Source organism: Saimiri boliviensis, chromosome 8 (assembly GCF_048565385.1).
Source record: "Saimiri boliviensis isolate mSaiBol1 chromosome 8, mSaiBol1.pri, whole genome shotgun sequence".
In the NCBI taxonomy this organism is placed as follows: domain Eukaryota; kingdom Metazoa; phylum Chordata; class Mammalia; order Primates; family Cebidae; genus Saimiri; species Saimiri boliviensis.
The window spans coordinates 21959336-21980668 of record NC_133456.1 but is presented as its reverse complement, the minus strand read 5'-3'; the positions used below and the strand labels follow the sequence as shown (position 1 = coordinate 21980668).

General features: G+C 46.7%; 1 protein-coding gene across 7 annotated transcripts in view; it reads left to right on the top strand.

Moving 5' to 3' along the window:
* The first annotated feature begins 17079 nt into the window (after window positions 1-17079).
* The window catches only part of RBSN (rabenosyn, RAB effector), a 30866-nt gene continuing 26612 nt past the window's right edge, over window positions 17080-21333 (top strand). Inside the window, exons 1-3 of one of the 7 annotated variants that reach the window (XM_074404112.1) lie at window positions 17080-17252; window positions 19933-20091; window positions 20352-20671. In XM_074404112.1, coding sequence (XP_074260213.1) covers window positions 20524-20671 — 148 coding nt within the window. In that variant the 5' untranslated portion in view covers window positions 17080-17252; window positions 19933-20091; window positions 20352-20523. The other 6 variants (XM_010336919.3, XM_074404110.1, XM_074404109.1 and 3 more) reach the window with 6 other exon arrangements.

Sequence of the window (21333 nt, the reverse complement as noted above, 5' to 3'; positions counted from 1 at the left end):
GAAACCCACCCTGCTGACACCTTGATCTGGGACTTCCAGCCTCCAGAAGTGTAAGGCAGTAAGTGTCTGCTGTTAAGGCACCCAGTCTGTGCTGCATTGTCATGGCAGCCTAGCAAACCCTCTGCCTCTTTTAGTTCCTCCCAGAAAGAGGTGAGTCTATTTCTCCTTGAACCTAGGCTGGCCTTGGGAATTGCCAGTAAAAGCCTGGACCGCAGTGGAAGTGATAATGTGATAGTCTGAGCTTAGGGCTCAAGAGACCTCTCGTGCTTCTGCTTCTTATCTTTTTGTGAATAAGCCCAGGCCAGCCTACTGGCAGATGAGAGAACAGCTGGTGGAGAGCTCATTTATCCCGGCTCAGACCATTCTGGACCAGTCACCATGGAACATGGATATTACCAAGGATATTACCCACTAATGGTGTATGCTTTAGGCCTTGGAACCCGGAATTTTCACCCTCTGGTGGTGTTGAGTCAAAAACCTTTGTCATTTAATATGTGCTGAATACAGGCCAGCGAGGCCAATGTGTCATGGCCAGCAGCAGCTATCTTTTTTTTTTTGAGACGGAGTTTCGCTCTTGTTACCCAGGCTGGAGTGCAATGGCGCGATCTCGGCTCACCACAACCTCCGCCTCCTGGGTTCAGGCAATTCTCCTGCCTCAGCCTCCTGAGTAGCTGGGATTACAGGCACACACCACCATGCCCAGCTAATTTTTTGTATTTTTAGTAGGGATGGGGTTTCACCATGTTGACCAGGATGGTCTCGATTTCTTGACCTCGTGATCCACCCACCTCGGCCTCCCAAAGTGCTGGTATTACAGGCTTGAGCCACCGCGCCTGGCCCCAGCTGCTATCTCTTTACAGCACTCTCCTTGAGTATCTGCAGATGGTCTGGACACCCCAGCCTGCTCATTCACTGAATATTGTGTCTGAGTGAATTTATTCATCCATTGTTGAGTCAAAGTCTGCAGGACAGACTCCCCTGCAGGTGGTGACCCCAACAACCAAGAAGAATGAGGATGTGAGAAGGAGCACCCAGTGAGGAGTAGGTGGGATTTGGCTACCCACAAAGGCAGTGTGAAAGGAGCCCTAATGTGTAGGGAAAGATTTAAGCAATGAGTGGCCAGGTGCTACTGCTGTGCTAATCCCTGTGTATACAGCCCGCATTGTTAGGTAGGAGGGGCTTAATGGTCCTACAAAATCCATCTGTGGGCCGGGCGCAGTGGCTCAAGCCTGTAATCCCAGCACTTTGGGAGGCCGAGGTGGGTGGATCACGAGGTCGAGAGATCAAGACCATCCTGGTCAACATGGTGAAACCCCGTCTCTACTAAAAATACAAAAAACTAGCTGGGCATGGTGGTGCATGCCTGTAATCCCAGCTACTCAGGAGGCTGAGGCAGGAGAATTGCCTGAACCCAGGAGGCGGAGGTTGCGGTGAGCCAAGATCGCGCCATTGCACTCCAGCCTGGGTAACAAGAGCGAAACTCCGTCTCAAAAAAAAAAAAAAAAAAAAAAAAAATCCATCTGTGAGCAGAAGTTAAAGGTGTCAGGTTTCACATTGCTCACAGTTAGCTACAGGCTTTTACATTTGATGCCATGCTATCTTTTGACGTCTGTCTGATGGCCACCTAAACAGTGAGTGTGGGGCTGAATGTCCTTTTTCTTTATGTAACTGTAGGAGTGTTTGTGGAGTGTACGCTGCTTCCAGTGTCTGTTTACTTTTAAAGCCATCTCCTGGTTTTAGTAGCTGTTGAGTGTCCTTTGGTATCTCCCACTCCTTGTCTGATTTCCTCCTGAGTTGTAGATGTGGTAATGAATGACTTCTTGAGCTTTCTGGATTTCTGTGTAGCTTTAACTTGGGTATGTTTTGTGTGTCAATGGTTATGTTTCTTGCTAATACCTCTACTTAATTACTTAATTTTTTGGTCACTGAATTATCTTTTTGGTGTACTTTACATTAATACCTTAATTTTGTTTTATAATTCGAATAGTTCCTCCCAGTAAGGTTTGGACTGCATGTCCTTATCATTAATTTAAAAGTTATTTTGTTTTCATTTTTGTGACCATAGGGCTATGCCATCTGGCACGGTCCATGAGTTTGTAAAAATGTATGTATTTTTTGATTTTCTGACACTGTCTTACTACTACAACAAAAGCAATCAGGTTGCATGCTGTGCAGAGGGTGATATACCTGCCTCCTTTGGGATCCTTTGGTCCTGGGATCTGAGTGCTCTGCTGGTCTTGGGTCACAAAGGCTGATCCTTCTGCAAACCAGGTGATGGGCAAGACATTAGACCAGACTGGGCCCCATTTACCTATATTGGCATGGATTGTCCCTGTCCTCAAAATAAATTCTGGCAAGTCTATTTCGGTCTTGTGAATGTCCTCATGAGGAGGGCTGGTTGACCCTTAAAAAGAGGCCAGGCACAGTGGCTCACGCTTGTAATCCCAGCACTTGAGAGGCTGAGGTGGGCAGATCACCTGAGGTCAGGAGTTCAAGACCAGCCTGGACTTAAAGCTGGTGTCTCGACCCTAGATGTACCATTTCCATGTGAGCAGCTTTGGATCATTTTGGATACCTGTCAGCTCTTCAGGACTCAGTTTCATCCTGTGAAGGAGAAGCATATGGTATCTAATTGTAACGTCGTTGTTGCCAGTCAGAGGCTCTGTGTTTTGAGGGTTTCATATGTAAGCCATATGTATTTTCAAGCGGGCTGTATTTGTTGTTAGAGTATGGGAATTTTGTTGTCCAAATCCGACCGGTAGGAAGGATGTAGAATCTGGTTTCCTTGTCTATAATGACGATGTTCCATATTCATCACTCATCAGAATTTCTGACTTAAGTCGTGAATCTGGAGACGGACGGCGCGTGCTTGGAACGTGGTGATGTAGTCTCTGAGTGTTTCAAGTGCTCGTGTTTGTTCGCCTCTCCACGTGAGGTCTCAGGATTTCTTGATTATCTTATAATTGTTTTCAGGATGATTTTTAAATAAGGTGTACACTGCCTCCAGGATCCAAATAAGTCTGTTCATCTTGGGGCTTTCTGTGTGTTGTTTGGTGCCTTAAGGGCTTTTATTTTATTTTTCAGACAGGGCCTGGCTCTGTTGTCCAGGCTGGAGTGCAGCAGCCATGATCTTGGCTCACCTCAACCTCCGCCTCCCAGGTTCAAGCGATTCTCCCACCTCAGCCTCGCAAGTAGCTGAGATTACAGATGTGCGCCACCACAGCCAGCTAATTTTTTTGTGTTTTTTGTTGAGATGGGATTTGGCCATATTGCCCAGGCTGGTCTTAAACTCCTGGGCCCAAGCGACCTACCCACTTTAGCCTCTTAAAGTGTTAGGATTACAGGCATGCACCATCGCACCCAGCCATGGACTTTTATTTTATCTATCACTGTGATCGGGATTTTTCTCCCTTCTGGTGACCACTGTACTACTAAAAATTTGCAATTGGCCGGGCGCGGTGGCTCACGCCTGTCATCCCAGCACTTTGGGAGGCCGAGGCGGGTGGATCACGAGGTCAAGAGATCGAGACCATCCTGGTCAACATGGTGAAACCCCATCCCTACTAAAAATACAAAAAATTAGCTGGGCATGGTGGTGTGTGCCTGTAATCCCAGCTACTCAGGAGGCCGAGGCAGGAGAATTGCCTGAACCCAGGAGGCGGAGGTTGCGGTGAGCCGAGATCGCGCCATTGCACTCCAGCCTGGGTAACAAGAGCGAAACTCCGTCTCAAAAAAAAAAAAAAAATTTGCAGTCGATGTCTGGGGCCATGGTTTTATCTGTATGAATAGTTTATCCCAGTTAGCTTATTAATTGGGAATTGTTTTTGCTTAAGTGTTTCCTGGTCATTGTTTAGCATTATAATGTCATCTGTGTATATTATTAGTGATACACACACACACACACACACACACACTTTTTTTTTTTTTTTTTGAGAGGGAGATTTTTTGCTTTTGTTGCTCAGGCTGGAATACAGTGATGCAATCTTGGCTCACTGCAACCTCTGCCTCCTGGGTTGAAGCGATTCTCCTGCCTCAGCCTCCCAAGTAGCTGGGATTACAGGTGCCTGCCACCATGCCTGGCTAATTTTTGTATTTTTCAGTAGAGACAGTGTTTCTCCATGTTGTCCAGGCTGGTCTTGAACTCCTGACCTCTGGTGATCTGCCCACCTCAGCCTCCCAAGTGCTGAGATTACAAGCATGAGCCACTGTGCCTGTCCTCTTTTTTTTCTGAGATGGAGTCTTGCTCTGTTGCCCAGGCTAGAGTGCAGTGGCTGCGATCTTGGCTCGCTGCAACCTCTGCCTGCCGGGTTCAAGGGATTCTCCTGCTTCAGACTCCCAAGTAGCTGGGACTACAAACACGTGCCACCACGCCCAGCTAATTTTTGTAGTTTTAGTAGAGATGGGGGTTTCACCATGTTAGCCAGGATGGTCTCAATCTCCTGACCTCGTGATCTGCCTGCCTCGGCCTCCCAAAATGCTGAGATTACAGGCATGAGTCACTGCACCAGGCCGTGATATATATTTTAATTGATCTATGTGTGATGGTGAAATGAATGAGCTATTACTGAACTGTGTAATTATCTTTGCAGTAATCTTTTAAATTGGTATTTTTGCCTTCCCCAAGTAAAGGAGCTATTTTCCTGATTTTCTTTGTTTATTGGTACAGAACATGTCTGACTGTTGTTAAGTGATCTTAACAACATCTTCCACATCTGGAAATGCTTCAGGCATTTTAGGTGAGAATATATTTAAATTTCTATAATTAATAGTTAGTCTGTAGCTTCTGTTTTGTTTTAGGACAGGCCATACTGGCCTATTAAAGTTATTTGAAATGCCAGTTGTAATCGCATCCTCCTTGCTTCCTTGAGGAATTCTAGAATCTTTGTTTTTTGTTTGTTTGTTTGTTTTTGAGACAGAGTCTCACTCTGTCGCCCAGGCTGGAGTGCAGTGGTGTGATCTTGGCTCGCTGCAACCTCTGCCTCTCAGGTTTAAGCAATTCTTGTGCCTCACGTCAGCTTCCCGAGTAGCTGGGACTGCAGATGTACATCACCACACCCGGCAAACTTTTGTTTCTTTAGTAGAGATGGGGTTTTACCATGTTGACCAGATTGGTCTCAAACTCCTGGCCTCAAGTGATCTATCTGCCTCGGCCTCCCAAAGTGCTAGGATTATAGGTGTGAGCCACTGCACCCAGCCTTTGTTAATTTTTTATGTCCTCCCTCAAATGGGTATTGGTTATGTGTGTACCCTGGTATGATGGAGGTAATATTATGGGCTTCATTTTAACTTGCGCTAGGTTAGAGAATTTTCGTTCCTTTAATTTCTTAATAAGGCTTGCCATACATATTGCCTTATAGGTTCCTGATAGTTCTGCAGAAAGTTTTGATGTTTCTAGTATATGCTGCCTGGTTCTGCATACTGAGAGATCATTCATGTAGGAGACCTTCACGTTAGGCAATGCTCCTCAATGAAGTGCTCTTTTCATTTCACGTGGAGTGCTACACTGGTCATACCTGTCATATACCATCCCTAAGATAGGTCATTTCCTTGTATTCTTCCGTGCCTGTGCTAAGTCATTCCATCTGAGTTTATCTCTGAATTTTTTAAAATCTAAATATGGGTGTATGGAGCTCCAGGCTAATGTAATCCAGTCTCAGAGCCATAGGTGTGTTGGGTAATTGTTGTTAGTACTAGTAGTTTATTATTTAGCGATGGCTTCTCTGCTAATGTAGTGATCTGATACATTTCTGTGCCTGATAGTGCTATGGCGTTTGCTCTGTTAACCCACAGGTAGCGAAGAGCCAGTTTGCATCTGTGGTCTGTCTTTAGTGCAAATCTGTTGTTATTGTTGTAATCCTGCTTTGGAGTATTCTCTGACCTCAGTGATGTTCTGAGGGCTGTCACGTCAAGGTCATAATCTATAACTCTTTTTCTAGTTATTATAGGTCTTGCCACATACACCCGCCTCCCAGGGGCATCATAATCTGGGTCCTCTGGAATGGGGGGTTTGGTCCCAGACATTTCTCTTCAAAAGTTACATCTGAAAAGGATTTACTTTTCCTTAAAATTCTGTGAACTAGGTCTTTGCCTTTCTGGTGATCCCTGTCTGTCTGTGAGATACTCTGCATTAAAAGTGCAGAGATTGGGCCGGGCACGGTGGCTCAAGCCTGTAATCACAGCACTTTGGGAGGCCGAGGTGGGTGGATCACGAGGTCGAGAGATCGAGACCATCCTGGTCAACATGGTGAAACCCCGTCTCTACTAAAAATACAAAAAATTAGCGGGGCATGGTGGCGCATGCCTGTAATCCCAGCTACTCAGGAGGCTGAGGCAGGAGAATTGCCTGAACCCAGGAGGCGGAGGTTGCGGTGAGCCGAGATCGCGCCATTGCACTCCAGCCTGGGTAACAAGAGTGAAACTCCATCTCAAAAAAAAAAAAAAAAAAAAAGTGCAGAGATTTCTTCTTTAGTGGATCTGCTAAACAAAGGTTTAACATTCTGGGGGGTGGGCCCTTGAACCTGACTACATCCTCAGGGGATCACACAGGGAGTCATTTGCTGACTTCCAACTCTGTCCGGTATTCAACACTAAGCACGATATTTGAGCGACAAGCCTTCTGGCATGCTTGCTTAATTTTCTTTCCTAGGGCCCACATTATGCAATATTAGTAGCTACTTTATATAGTTTCTTAATAATAAATATTTCAATTTTCCACCTTAACCAATAGTATGAGAAGAGGTTATTGATGTTCCTTCTATTGATGAGGCAGATATCTGGTCCTCGTTGGCATGATGCCTTTTGAAATGTAAGATGGAGTCTTTCTAACATGGAGTTACTTATGCCAAGGGCACTGTATATAAGTAGTGAGGTAGTGAGAAGTGGGTATATTCTAGATTCATTCCAAAGTAAAAGCTGACAGGGCTTGCTGATGGGTTAGAAGTGGGAGGTGAGGTGGGACACAGTGGCTCACACCTGTAATCCCAGAATTTTAGGAGACCGAGGTGTGTGGATCAATTAAGCTGAGGAGTTGTATACCAGCCTGGGCAGCAAAGTGAGACCCTGTCTCTACAAATATATATATATAAATATACATGAAAATTAGCCGGGCGTGGTGGTGTGTGCCTGTGGTTCCAGCTACTCAGGAGGCTGAGGTGTGAGGATGACTGAAGTGTGGGAGGCAGAGGTTGCAATGAGCCAAGATCGTATCACTGCACTCCAGCCTGGGTGACAGAGTCAGACCCGTATAAAAAAAAAAAAAAAAAAAAAAGTTGGATGTGAGAGAAAGAAAGAAGTGAAAGATGACTCCACAGTTCTTGGCCAGAGCACATGGATGGAAGGGCTGTGGGAAGAGCAGGTTTAGGAGTGGGGCTCCAGAGATAAAAGAATCCAGGGCTCTGTGGAAGATCCAAGGCTGGTCCAGAACATGGCAGCGTGTTGTGCAGGTAGAGAGGCTGCCTCTCCCACCCCCGGCTGCTGGGATGCTCAGCCAGCAGAAGGGAGCCTTGGAAGTGAACCAGCAGAACCATGTTGGGTTTGGATACCCGAGTTCGCTTCAAGGTTCTAAAGTGGTCAGATGTCGCCTCCTCGTGGCTGAGAAGGCTCCTTACAACCCTCGCTGATCCTGCTAACACAGCCCATAAGCTAGAAATGGAGGGAGCCCACCCCCAACTAGGAGCAAGGTGGGAATTCAGCTGAGGCTCGAGCTGGGGCAAACGACTCCCCTGGGCATGAGGTTTTTGAGCCTGCCAAGTGCCTCCCTTATCGCAGAAGAGCAAACCGAGGTACATGAAGGGGAAACAACTCTGGAGAAAGGGGTGGCTTCTGGACCCTATCCCCAGTTTTGCTTTCTGCTGATTTTTCAGTCTTCCCCCATTTTCCTTTTCCTTAATTTTTTTGATTTAGATATTTTTGAGAAAAATACATATGGAGGAAAAAGCAATTCAAATCACAGGAAAAAGCCTACATTGTGGAAAGTCAGTCTCCCCACCACTCCATTCCCTTCCCCAGAGGTGCCCACGTTACAGTTGATGTCTCTTTCTAGGGACTCCGTGTGCATCCTGTCGCCTGACACTTCTGGAGGGTTTACTATGTGCCACGCACACTTGGCATTTCTGACCCCGTGTCTCTTCCCAACCAAGCAGCCAGAGGTCACATCCTGTCGCTCCGCCACTCAGAACCTCCCCCGGCTCCCACCTCATTCACAGTAAAGGCCAAAGTCCCTTCGGTGGCTGCAACCTCCCCTCACCCTTGAGCTCTCAGACGTGATTTCCCATAACTCTCTCCCTCACGTCCTCTGCTTCAGCCACACTGGTCTCATTTCTGAGGAGAGCAAAGATCGCCTGGTGGCCACCAAGCAGACCATCCAGAGGCGACACTCCTCATCTGAGGAATTCAGAAGTAATTCAGCCTCCCTATGACCTAAAGCCAGCATCTGGTACCAGGCTTCTTTCCCCAAAATGTGTCAGTAACCAGGATTTCTATACATCTCCGGAATGCATGCAGTCAAAACTCACTGTGCAACCCTTGCTGACATCAAGGCACCAAAACGTCTACAAATGTAACCTTCTGGTTTTTTTTGAGATGGAGTTCTGCTCTTGTTGCTCAGGCTAGAGTGTAGTGATGCAATCTTGGCTCACTGCAACCTTCACCTTCCTGGTTCAAGCAATTCTCCTGCCTCAGCCTCCATTTATTATGACTGATGTGGCTAATATGGTCCACATTACTCTTGAGCTCCCTTAAGGTCCATAAATGCCCCAAAGGAAAATCCACCACGGCTTGAGCAGTCCCCTCTTGCTGAGGCACCGGCTGTACTCTGATGCAGGGTTCTTTCTATCTCATAAAACTTTCCCTTTCAATCCTATACTGTTGTCGGCAAACTCTTAATACCTGTGAGCCACTCACTTTCCATTGCCAGGGCTCTGATATCTCGCCTAGCAATTACTTTGCTTATTGTGGTCAAATATACACAACACACTAGTTATCATTTTAACCACTTGTAAGTGCACAGTTCAGTGGCATTAAATACAGTCACAATGTTATGTAACCAGCTCTACTATCTATACTCAAAACTTGTTCATCGTCCCTTACAAAACTCCATACACTTTAAACAGTAACTCTCTCTCCCCTCATCCCCAGTAACCTTTATTTTACTGTCTGTCTCTATGAATTTGACTATTCTGGGTATCTCACATAGTGGAATCATATAGTATTTGTCCTCCTGTGTCTGACTTATTTCACTAAATGTAATGAAAAAGATCCATCCATGTTGTATCAGATATCAAAATTCATTTCCTTTTTATGGCTGAATAATATTTTGTCATAAGCATAGACCATATTTTGTTTATTCATTCATCTGTTTGAGAAAGAAAACCTTTTTCTGAGAAATGCTAGCCCCTTTAAATTATCAGGCCCAGAAAGACATTTAAAATGCTAACAGCAGGCCAGTTACAGTGGTTCATATCTGTAATCCCAGTACTTTGGGAGGCCGAGGCAGGCAGAGCACTTGAGGTCAGGAGTTCAAGACCAACCTGGGCAATATGGTGAAACCCCATCTCTACTAAGAATACAAAAATTAGCAGGGCATAGTGGCACACGCCTGTGATCCTAGCTACTCAGGAGGCGGAGGCATGAGAATCGGTTGAACCTGTGAGGTGAAGGTTGTAGTGAGCTGAGATCTTGCCACTGCACTGCAGCCTGGGCAACAGAGTGAGACTCTGACTCAAAAAAAGAGAGAAAAAAAAGGCTGGGCACGGTGGCTCACACCTGTAATCCCAGCACTTTGGGAGGCTGAGGTGGGCGGATCACGAGGTCAGGAGATCAAGACCATCCTGACCAATATGGTGAAACCCCATCTTTACTAAAAATACAAAAAAATTAGCTGGGCCTCGTGGCTCATGCCTGTACTCCCAGTTACTCGGGAAACTGAGGAAAGAGAATTGTTTGAACCCAGGAGGCAGAGATTGCAGTAAGCCGAGATTGTGCCACTGCACTACAGCCTGGGCAAAACTCTGTCTCAAAAAAAAAAAAAAATTAAATTAAATTAAATGTAACAGCAGACCAGTTTCAGTAGCTTATACCTATAATCCCAGCACTTTGGAAGGCTGAGGTGGGCAGATTGCTTGAGTTCAGGAGTTCGAGACCAACTGGACAACATGGCGAAACCCCATCTCTACAAAAAATAGAAAAATTAGCCAGGCATGGTTGGCATGTAGTCCCAGCTACTCAGGAGGCTGAGGTGGGAGGATCACCTGAGCCCAGGATGTCGAGGCTTCAGTGAACCATGCTCACACCACTACACTGCAGACTGGGCAACAGAGACCCAAGTAAACAAATAAATAATAAAAAATAAAATGTAACATCAGTCACATCTCACTCCCCCTTGAGCTAAATAATTACCTCTTGAAGTCACTTGGTATGACACCAAGTAGCCATCAAATGCCATATACCCTATAGTTTAACAATGTACAGCCAATCATTAACCAATGTTATTTCTGTAAACCAGTGAGAATTCCTGAGAACAATTTCTGTAATTGTAAGCTCTCTGGATTTGTCCTTTTTCTCTCTCTCTTTTTTTTTTTTTTTTTTTTTTTGAGACGGAGTTTCGATCTTGTTACCCAGGCTGGAGTGCAATGGCGCAATCTCGGCTCACCGCAACCTCCGCCTCCTGGGTTCAGGCAATTCTCCTGTCTCAGCCTCCTGAGTAGCTGGGATTACAGGCACGTGCCACCATGCCCAGCTAATTTTTTGTATTTTTAGTAGAGACGGGGTTTCACCATGTTGACCAGGATGGTCTCGATCTCTCGACCTCGTGATCCACCCGCCTCGGCCTCCCAAAGTGCTGGGATTACAAGCTTGAGCCACCATGCCCGGCCTCTCTCTCTCTTTTTTGAGACAGGGTCTCACTCTGTTGCCTAGGCTGGACTGCAGTAGCATGATCATAGCTCACTGTAAGCTCAAACACCTGGGCTCGAGTGATCTTCCTGCCTCAGCCTCTCAAGTATCTGGGACTACAAGTGCCCACCTCCATGCCCAGCTAATTTTTTTTTTTTAAGAAGGGGTCTTGGCTGTGTTGCCCAGGCTAGAGTGCAGTGGTGTGATCTTGGCTCACTGTAACCTCTGCCTTCTGGGTTCAAGCGAGTCTCCTGCATCAGCCTCCTCAGTAGCTGGGATTACAAGTATGAGCCACCATGCCCAGCTAATTTTTGTATCTTAGTAGAGACGGGGTTTCACCATGTTGGCCAGGTTGGTTTCAAACTTGTGACCTCAAGCGATTCACCTACCTTGGCCTCCCAAAGTGCTGGGATTATAGGCATGAACCACCACACCTGACACCAACTAATTTTTTTAACTTTATAATAATAATAATTATTTTTATTTAGAAATGGGGTCTCATTATGTTGCCTAGGTTGGTCTCAAGCTCCTGGCCTCAAGCAATCCTTCTGCCTCAGCCTAGCAACTAGTTGGGATTACAGGCAGGAGCCGCTGTGCCCTGCCTCACCCTTTCTCGCATTAAAAGCTTGAGCCTGTTGTTTGTTCTCTGGCGCACTTGCCAAGGTAACTTGGAAGTGTGTAGTCCCAGGGTGTAGTCCTCAACCTTCGCACCTGAATAAACTCCCTTCAAACTACATTCTGAGCTGGTGACATAGCAAGACCCCACCTCTAAAACTTTTTCTTCATTAGCTAGATATGGTGGTGCATGCCTGTGGTCCCACCTACTCAGGAGGCTAAGGTGGGATGATTGTACCACTGCACTCCAGCCTAAGCAGCAGAGTGAGACCCTGTCTCTAAAAAAAAAAAAAAAAACACAACATGCTGACTCTTGATTATTCTGTCGATATGTTGATGGACATTTGAGGTGTCTCCATCTTTTGGCTATTGTGAATAATATTGCTATGAACATGGGTGTTAGATTCATTACTTTTTCTTCAACCTGCCCTGCCCACTTTCACCTGAGGACTTTGCACTGGCTGTTCCCTCTGCCTGGAATACTCTTCCCCAGGGGATCCACATGGCTCACTTCCTTCAAGTCTTTGCTCAAATGTTGCCTTCTCAATGAGGCCTACGCTGACCACCCTATAAGTTCTGTAACCTGGCACTCCTTGTTCCCTTTACTCTATTTTTTTCTATAGCACTTACCACTTTCGAATGCACTATATAATATACTTATTTAGTATATGAATTGTTTAGCATCTGTGTCTCTCCATGAGAATGTCAACTCCCTGAGGGATCAATGTCTGTTTTGCTTATCTCAGGCACTCACCTACGTAGGTGCTTAATACATGCATAGTTTGTTGAATGAACTTAAAAATCACAAGCCTAAGTCATTTGCTGAGTTACAGATTTTAAATTGGAGTCACAAGACGAATGTGTCAGATGCTCTAACATGCCAAACTTTCTTAAATACCTGAAATACTTAAAATACAATATACACACAGATCATTTCAAATCTGGGTTAAAATTGAGGTTAACTTCTCAACTGGTTGAAGAAGGTGTGTATCTCCAGAGATGTGGGTCATGGAATGAGATCTGAAGCTGCAGACAACCAGTGTGACTTTTTCTCATGATTTGAGGACCAGGCTGTGACCTTGATTTTCCTCTTCCCTGTCCTTAGGGCCACCATGCAGATTGTGTGCAGCACAGTTGGGAGTGGGGTCGGGGTGGAGTAAGTGGATGCTGAAATCCAGTCTGTGCCTCACTTGCCAAATGCAGGGCTTGGGTACCAGCACAGAGAGAAGGGAGTGGTGCCTCCTTCCCACTTACCACAGGCCCGGATGGGCTGGGAGTGGTCCTGCTTTGTCAAAGAAGGCGCTAGGCCAATACCTGAAAGTTGGTTGGCTTTCCAGCTCACATCCCCCAAATCAATTCCATGTTTCCTACTTTTCAGGTTTGTTGAGGCTGTTCCCCCACCCACTATTCGATTTAATGAATCTGGTTGTTATGTGATTCTGTTCTGAGTTATTTTCATAGACATCCCATCTGGCAAGGCCATGACTCTCAAAGCTATTTCTATGACACCAGATTGGATCTCACACTTCCTATGCTATTGTCTGACTCAGCACGACACAACAGCCAAGGCATCTGAATCACACTGCTCTTCCTTTTTTCTTTATTTAACAAACATTTACGTAGTCCTCCTGTGCCAGGTGCTGTTCTAACACTTTCCAAATATTAACCTATTCAACCCTCCAACCTAAGAGGTGGGTACTATAATTATTTCATTTTACGGATGAGGACACTGACGCTCAGAGAATTTAAGTGACTTGCCCAGGGTTCACGTGGCCACAGGAGGCAGGGCTGGGATTCAAACCCAGGTCGACTGGCCTGGAGTATGTGCTGGTAACCGCGATGCTTTGCTCCATCTTCACTTTTTTCTTGTCATTCTTTCCCTCCCTCTTCCTTCCTCCCCTCGTTTTCTCTTCCCTTTCTTCTTTCCTCATTCCCTGTTTTGTTCCTGACAGGGCCACGGCAACCGCCACCTGCTTCTCACGAACACCACCCAGCCCGCCATGCCCTCGCCCTGTTCCTCCCGGCAAGGTTCTGCCATGCTGTCATTACCCTCATTTCCCTGTGCCAGCAGATGGGGTGTGGCACCTTCAACTCCCTCAACCTGCTGGCTCAGACCACAGTAGCTGGCAGAAGCCTGGGAGCTGGGGCCAGCCAGCCCAGAGGGCAGCTGGCCCTTCAGGAAGTTACATGATGTGCTCATATCTTCCCCAAGGATGGCTGTGTTACCAATATCATAATTTATTTTCTTGCCCAAGGATTTTAATGTGATGCCAACATGTCTTGTGCTGCTTGAGATAAACTTAAGACAAATAAGGGTCCAAGAGAAAGTGAAAGAGTGAGATAGAGAGAGGAACAAAAGGACAGAAAGAGACAGAGAAGCCTAAGGTAGAGGGCCAGGGTGAAGAGACCCAGACACCCGAGGTGCTCTCAATAGAAGCAGCTGCCTACAGTTTTGGCATCGAGGAGGAGTGGCTTGATATTATCCCTCTATGTGTGAATGAACTTTTTTCTGAGTTTCTTTTTTTTTTTTTTTGAGGCGTAGTTTCGCTCTTGTTACCCAGGCTGGAGTGCAATGGCGCGATCTCGGCTCACCGCAACCTCCGCCTCCTGGGTTCAGGCAATTCTCCTGCCTCCTGAGTAGCTGGGATTACAGGCACGCGCCACCATGCCCAGCTAATTTTTTGTATTTTTAGTAGAGACGGGGTTTCACCATGTTGACCGGGATGGTCTCAATCTCTTGACCTCGTGATCCACCCGCCTTGGCCTCCCAAAGTGCTGGGATTACAGGCTTGAGCCACCGCACCCGGCTTTCTGAGTTTCTTAAAGGACTCCTGCCCTTCTCCATAACTATGCCTTTGCATGTGTGGTTCCCCTGGCCTGGAAGGCCTTCCCAATCATTTCTTTTTTTTTTTTTTTTTAGACGGAGTTTCGCTCTTGTTACCCAGGCTGGAGTGCAATGGCGCGATCTCGGCTCACCGCAACCTCCGCCTCCTGGGTTCAGGCAATCCTCCTGCCTCAGCCTCCTGAGTAGCTGGGATTACAGGCACGCGCCACGAAGCCCAGCTAGTTTTTGTTTTTTTTTTTTTGTATTTTTAGTAGAGACGGAGTTTCACCATGTTGACCAGGATGGTCTCGATCTCTTGACCTTGTGATCCACCCGCCTCGGCCTCCCAAAGTGCTGGGATTACAGGCTTGAGCCACCGCGCCCGGCTTTCTGAGTTTCTTAAAGGACTCCTGCCCTTCTCCATAACTATGCCTTTGCATGTGTGGTTCCCCTGGCCTGGAAGGCCTTCCCAATCATTTCTATCTGAGGTCCATGCTCACGTGCTGCCGGCTTCTGGGAACCCTTTCCTGCATTCCTGCAGGGGACTCTGCTGGTCTCTCCTCTGACACCAGAGCATCTGTGTGCACGTACACACTTCCCTTCTTGAACTAACTGGCTTATACCCCCTCTCTATGCCCAGTACAGGAGTGGTGCCTGGAGGAGGCTGAGAGGTGCAGTAAGTCTATTAGCACTTCACAGTGGAAAGAAAAGTGGGGATTGTGAAAGCCTCAAGGCAAGATGACTCTGGGGTCAAGGCTTACCAGCTGGTGATATTGGGGAAGTCACCTAACTGCTCTGTGCCTCACTTTCCCTTCTATAAAATGGGAATAATATTACATTTTGTACGGTTTGTACATCATTGGGTTGCATGAGAATTAAATGAGTTGATATGTAAAGCACATAGAACAGTGTTTGGCATGTGCAAATCGCTCAGTAAATATTAGTCATTATTATTATCAAAATGGAAATAGTAAAAGAGTTGCCTAAAAGATTAAAGAAAGTACTTTTGATGAAGTGTGAAGCATATAGGAAGGTCTTTGTCATTATCATTAACAATATTGAGAGCAGTGTTCAATCCATTGTGATCTCCAGAGTTAACTTACAAGGTGAGGCCACATTGCCATTGCTTTTCTGAGCAAATGAAATGATGAATATGTTTTTTCTTTTCTTTTCTTTTCTTTTTTGAGGTAGTCTTGCTTTGTCCCCCAGGCTGGAGGGCAGTGGCACCATCTCGACTCACTGCAACCTCTGCCTCCTGGGTTCAAGCGATTCTCTTACCTCAACCTTCTGAGTGGCTGGGATTACAGGCATGCAACACTACACCCAGCTACTTTTTTGTATTTTTGGTAGAAAAGAGGTTTCACCATGTTGGCTAGACTGTTCTCAAACTTTTGACCTCAAATGATCTGCCTGCCTCAGCTGCCCAAAGTGCTTGTTCTGGGACCTCCGTGGCCTCAGACATTCAAGAGGTTGGTTTTACTCCCACGTCCTGGCTTTTGGGACCTAAGGCAGAGGCTAGTGATGGACACTGGAAGCTGGGCCTATTGCTTTGCTTCTGACAGGTTGGGAAGCCTCTTCCTTGCCTGTATCAGCAAACAAAGGGAAGTCATTATTCGCTCCTGCTGACTTTGTAGCGTTAAAGAAAAAATTGGCCATCAAATTGAGAGAAAAGGCTTTTAAGTCACTGGCACCAATTTCTTCTGTACAAATGGGTGAACCCAGGCCAAGAGAGGGGAAACGACCGGCTGAAAGCCACGAAGTAAGGTACAGCCAGGGCTAGAACCTAGGTCTCTAGATCCCTAGTTCACTGCCCTTTGACTGGTGATTGCTTTCCAAAAACTCAATGCTCTCCAAGTCCGGAGCCCCATGTCCTTAAATGCAAGGTGATGGAGGCGCAGTGCTCCTGTCCAGAGACCAGGTGGGGAATACTCTTTGAAGGCAGGGAAAGTGAGATGGGCAAAACCAGTATGCAGGACACCCACCTACCGTCCAATTATCTCACTTAATCTTCACAACCCTATGAGGCAGAGACTATCATTATCATCCCCATTTGACTCCTGTAAAAGGGGGTCAGTAACACTGCAGGGATGTAAATGGAGCCCCAGGATCGTCCCATCGTTCTCTGCAGCTCTTGCTCCTGGAGCCTGGCCATTGCTAAGGTCCAGAACGTGTGCAGGGCACAAAGCAAATAGGTCTCCGGGACTGGGATGAGGTTCTGCCTCTCTATACCCTATGGTATCCAGCACGGCGTAGGCCCAGAGTAGGTCCTGGCTGATCAATCGTCCTGCCTTTTGAAAATGCCATCTTTTCCACAGGTTTGGCCATGCTGTACACCCCCGAGATACACCTTCTTATACCAAGTCTCCACTCTCACTCATGTGTTTCTATTCCTGCAGCTTGCGTCGCCTCCACGTCCCCCGAATATTTTTTCTGTCTCTAGCCTTCAGGAACTTCGACTCCTTGGCTGCCTTATTCTTTGAGCACATTGGTCGAGAGCCAAAGATCTGTTGGCCTCAGCTTTCCCAGCTGTACAATGGAATGCAGAGCCAGTGGCTGGCTTTGACGCGCCGCCTGTTCGAATCTGGGACCTAAGAACCGCATAAAATTACCGAGCCCCACCTCCTCTCCCCACCCCCGTCCCCGCCCTCGTTCGGATAGCGCCTGCGCAGAAGCCGCCGGCCTGCCCTTCACTAGTCGAATCTGTATCCGCCCTTTTCGCTCCCTCGAAGACTCGGCGCTCGACAGGCGTCTGTCTATCAGCGTGCCTTACGGTTGATTCGCCGCCGCAGGCGTGCCTGCCGAGTGCCGAGCTATCGATGGAGATGGCGTCCGCGGCTGTGTGAGGGGCGGTGGAGGCCCAGAACCCGGGCCCAAGGGATTGGAAAGGCCTGCGTGCCTGCAGAAGGCCGGCCGGGTGCAGAGGGTCAGGCCCAGTCTGAGGGACGGGGACACGGCTCCTCTCAGAACGGAGACGGGCGTGCCGTTGTGGGTGTGGGCCGTGTGTGGTTGTGGTGGGTGTGACGTGAGAGGTGGGAGATGCCGGTTTCAGGCCGTGCGTTTCGCTTGGGTGTGCCTGAGGTGATTGGGCTCTGTGTAGTTGTGCGGTTACGGGGGGCGTAGACACTCGGGTTTGGTTTTGCAGCTGTGGGGGAAGTGGGTGGGTGCTTGTCTTCCGAGCGGTTGTGTTTGGTTCTCTGGTTGTGTAAAGCTGAAGCGTTTGTATTCTGAGTTCGTATGGAGATGTTTGGAGCGTTTTGTGTGATGTGTGTGCGATGTGTGACGTTGTCATCTCTGCTCCGCGAGGTTGAGTCGTTCGTGTTGTGTATAGTCATGCGACGAATGTATAATCGTTTTAGTGGCCGGGCGCGGTGGCTCACGCCTGTAATCCCAGCACTTTGGGAGGCTGAGGTGGGCGGATCACCTGAGGTCGAGAGTTCGAGACCAGCCTGGCCAACATGGAGAAACCCCATCTCTACTAAAAATACAAAATTAGCCGGGTGTGGTGGTGCGCACCTGTAATCCCAGCTACTCGAGAGGCTGAGGCAGGAGAATCACTTGAACCCGGGAGGCGGAGGTTGTGAGCCGAGATCGCGCCATTGCAATCCAGGTTGAGCAGCAAGAGCGAAACGCCATCTCAAAAAAAAAAAAAAAATCGTGTTAGTTATGTGGGTTGTGGTTGTGTGCAGTCGTGAGAACGGGTTGAGTGCTGCTGTGGGATGTGTCCTCGTTGTGGCCTATGGCGGGGTGACAGTCATGCTGTTTGTAGTTGCAGAACATGTAAGTATTGTGTGTGTGTGTGTTTTTACTTTTTACATGATTTAGAGTCCGAGGGGCTTGCATATGTGTTCAGTTATGGTTGTGGGGTCCTATTCCGCGGTTTGTGTTAGATTTGTTTATGGTGTATGCTTAGATGATTTTAGAGTTTATTCATTTGTTCATTCCATTCATGGAGCTTTATTGTGTTTCTTCATTGTGCGTGCCAGGTACTGCGCTAAACCCTGGGGAGTCAGCAAAGGGGAAAACATACAGAGTCTGTGCCCGCCCTCACAGATTTTACAGGCTTACTTAGTCACTGCACATATGTACCTGCAGTTATAAATTGAGATGAGTGCTGTGAAGAAGTCATTCTGATGCCCTGAATAAGAGAGGCATTTCTTTGAGGAAGTTAGGTTTGGCTTTGGGCTGAGGTGTGAAGGGTGGTTGTGTGGCATGGTTGTGGTGGGCTTCGTGTTTGATTTGTGGTTGTCAGAGGTGAGTGCATGGGTAGGAAGGGAGCTGTCAGAGTCAGCATCAGTTGAACCACTGGCTGGGGAGGGAACAGGCCAGACCTAGAGCTGCTATATTTCTTTGGAAAAAAGGCAGGGATCTGCATGTATGTAGTCACTGGGTTTCTTAACTAGAGGGAAAAAATAGGGGCTTGGTGTCTCATTTGTTTATTTTCTGAGTTGCTGCCACCCTTCAGCTTTGAGGACCAGGCAGTCCCTCCTCGGTGGTCTTCTACAGTCCATCCAAAGCTAAGGGTCACACATCCCCTCTCACTATATACTGTGACTTGGAGCCCCAGGTTCTTTGGGAGAAATTTCTCTGCTTTTGTGAAATGGTTTTGTCTAGATTTCTCCTGTGACTGGGAGTCTTTATGAGGTGACATTGAAAGTGACTTTACCATGGAAAAGAAAGAGAATGTAACTTATTAAGTTACATTCTCTCTCTCTCTCTCTCTTTTTTTTTTTTTTTGTAAGAAAGAGAATGTAACTTATTAAGCCCTGAAATATTTAGCCACCAAAGCCTTTTATTTATTTATTTAGAGACGGAATTTCGCTCTTGTTGCCGAGGCTGGAGTGCAATGGCGTGATCTCAGCCCACAGCAACTCTGCCTCCTGGGTTCAAGTGATTCTCCTGCCTCAGCCAACAAGCTGAGATTACAGACACCTGCCACCACACCTGGCTAATTTTTCTATTTTTTGGAGAGATGGGTTTTCATCATATTGGCCAGGCTGATCTTGAACTCCTGACCTCAGGTGATCTGCCTGCCTCGGCCTCCCAAAGTGCTGGGATTACAGGTGTGAGCACCCATGCCTGGCCAGCCTTTTATTTCTGGAGTAGTGGAGAACATTAGGTTTGCTACTCAGCTGTCACTTACTGGCTTATAACATCTATTGGTGCAGTGGCTCACATCTGTAATCTCAGCAGTTTGGGAGGCTCAGGCAAGAGGACTGCTTGAGGCCAGGAGTTAGAGATCCACCTGGGAAACATAGCAAGACCCTGTCTCTATAAAAATTTTAAAAATTAGCTGGGTATGGTGGCACACTCCTGTAGTCCCAGCTACTTGGGAGGCTGAGGCAGGATGACCACTTGAGCCCAGTAAGTTGAGGCTGCAGTGAGCAGTTATAGCTCACCAGGTGACAGAGCAAGATGCTGTCTCTTTAAAAAAAATCTCGTAAGCCCATTGGAGATAAGTGCACTATAAATATAAAATGTATTTTTTCTTTTTGACTAGTAGATTTCTAATGTTTCTCTTTAACTGGTGTTAGGATTTTTGGTTTTTTTTGTAAGTTTTTTATGGCAGATACTATGTCTTTTTCATCTTTGCATTTCTAACACAGGTGCCTTACAAGTGTTAAGAACTCACCATATGTGGTCAAGTAAACAATCAAGGTAAAGAGCGTCAAGTAAAAACTTCTGCTTGTTGATAAGTACTTCAGACACTCCCCCAGTGGCTAAAGTGGCATACGAATTATGAAACTGAATCATTTGGAATGAATGTAAGAGAATTGTCAAGGTATTTGCTTTTTTTCAAGAATCTGTGCTTCCCACTTCATTGAGTTGTTGTTGTCCAGTGATGTTTTTACATCTTAGGTTTCGCAGCTTGGTTGGGCTAAGGATTTGAGAAAGAGTTTGTTTTCTCAAACTTGCACTGAACAAACAAACTTGCACTGTTGTACTGTGAAAAGAATGAAGAAAATTCTCAGTTGCTACCAGTTTGCCTGAATTGGCTTTTTTTCCTTCTTCTTTCCTTTCTTAGGGCTCCTCCTATTCCAGAGAGGGAACCTCATCCAAGGCCATGAAGCCACTTCCTCACCATCTGTGTACTGCTTGATTAAGGGAATGCTGCAGGAACCGTGGTTCCTTGGAAGGAATCAAGCTGACTCTTGGCATGAGATCCCTGTCTTCTTAGGGTTGAGAGGGGCACTGCCATGGCTTCTCTGGACGACCCAGGGGAGGTGAGGGAGGGCTTTCTCTGCCCTCTGTGCCTGAAGGATCTGCAGTCTTTCTATCAGCTTCATTCACATTACGAGGAAGAGCACTCGGGGGAAGACCGTGATGTCAAAGGGCAAATTAAAAGTAAGAAGTGAGGACCTTGCCTTGCCTATCCCCTGCTGTCAGTGAGAGCTTTAACTCATGAGATAGTTCTTATCAGCTTCGGTGTTGCTACAGGAATATGATAATAGTAGTAGCAAACAGATGACTAGAGTTTGTCATGTGCCAGGCATTTTCAGAATCTCCCTGTTTATTAATTTCATTTAATCCTCACAATAACTTTGTGGCTGTGAGCCACGTTTTGCTGATGAGGGCACACACACAGATTAGATAACATGTCTAAAGCCGCTCAGTGAAACACAGTCTGACTTTGAATCTAGTAAATGTAACCACTGTGATCTGGCTTGACAGTTCTCTGACCACCAGCTTAACAGGGTTTGGAGAGGCATTTCTTTCCTTTGCTATGATGGTGGAGGCACATTATACACCCATTTTACCTGTCACAGATTTAGGCCTTCCCACCATCCTTCCTTCCCCAATTGGTATCTTGCCCTCTATACCTCAGAAAAAGGAAGGTCATAGTTGCAGAACAAAGAGAAACAACCTAAAAACCTTGGTTTTTGAGCTTCCAAGAGCTCAGATCTGAGGGAGCTGTGGAAAGAATTCTTCAAAGGTACTTTTGACTATACATACATTTATTGTATTTCCTGGACTTCAGATTCTAATCTCCAAATAAGATGCTGCTC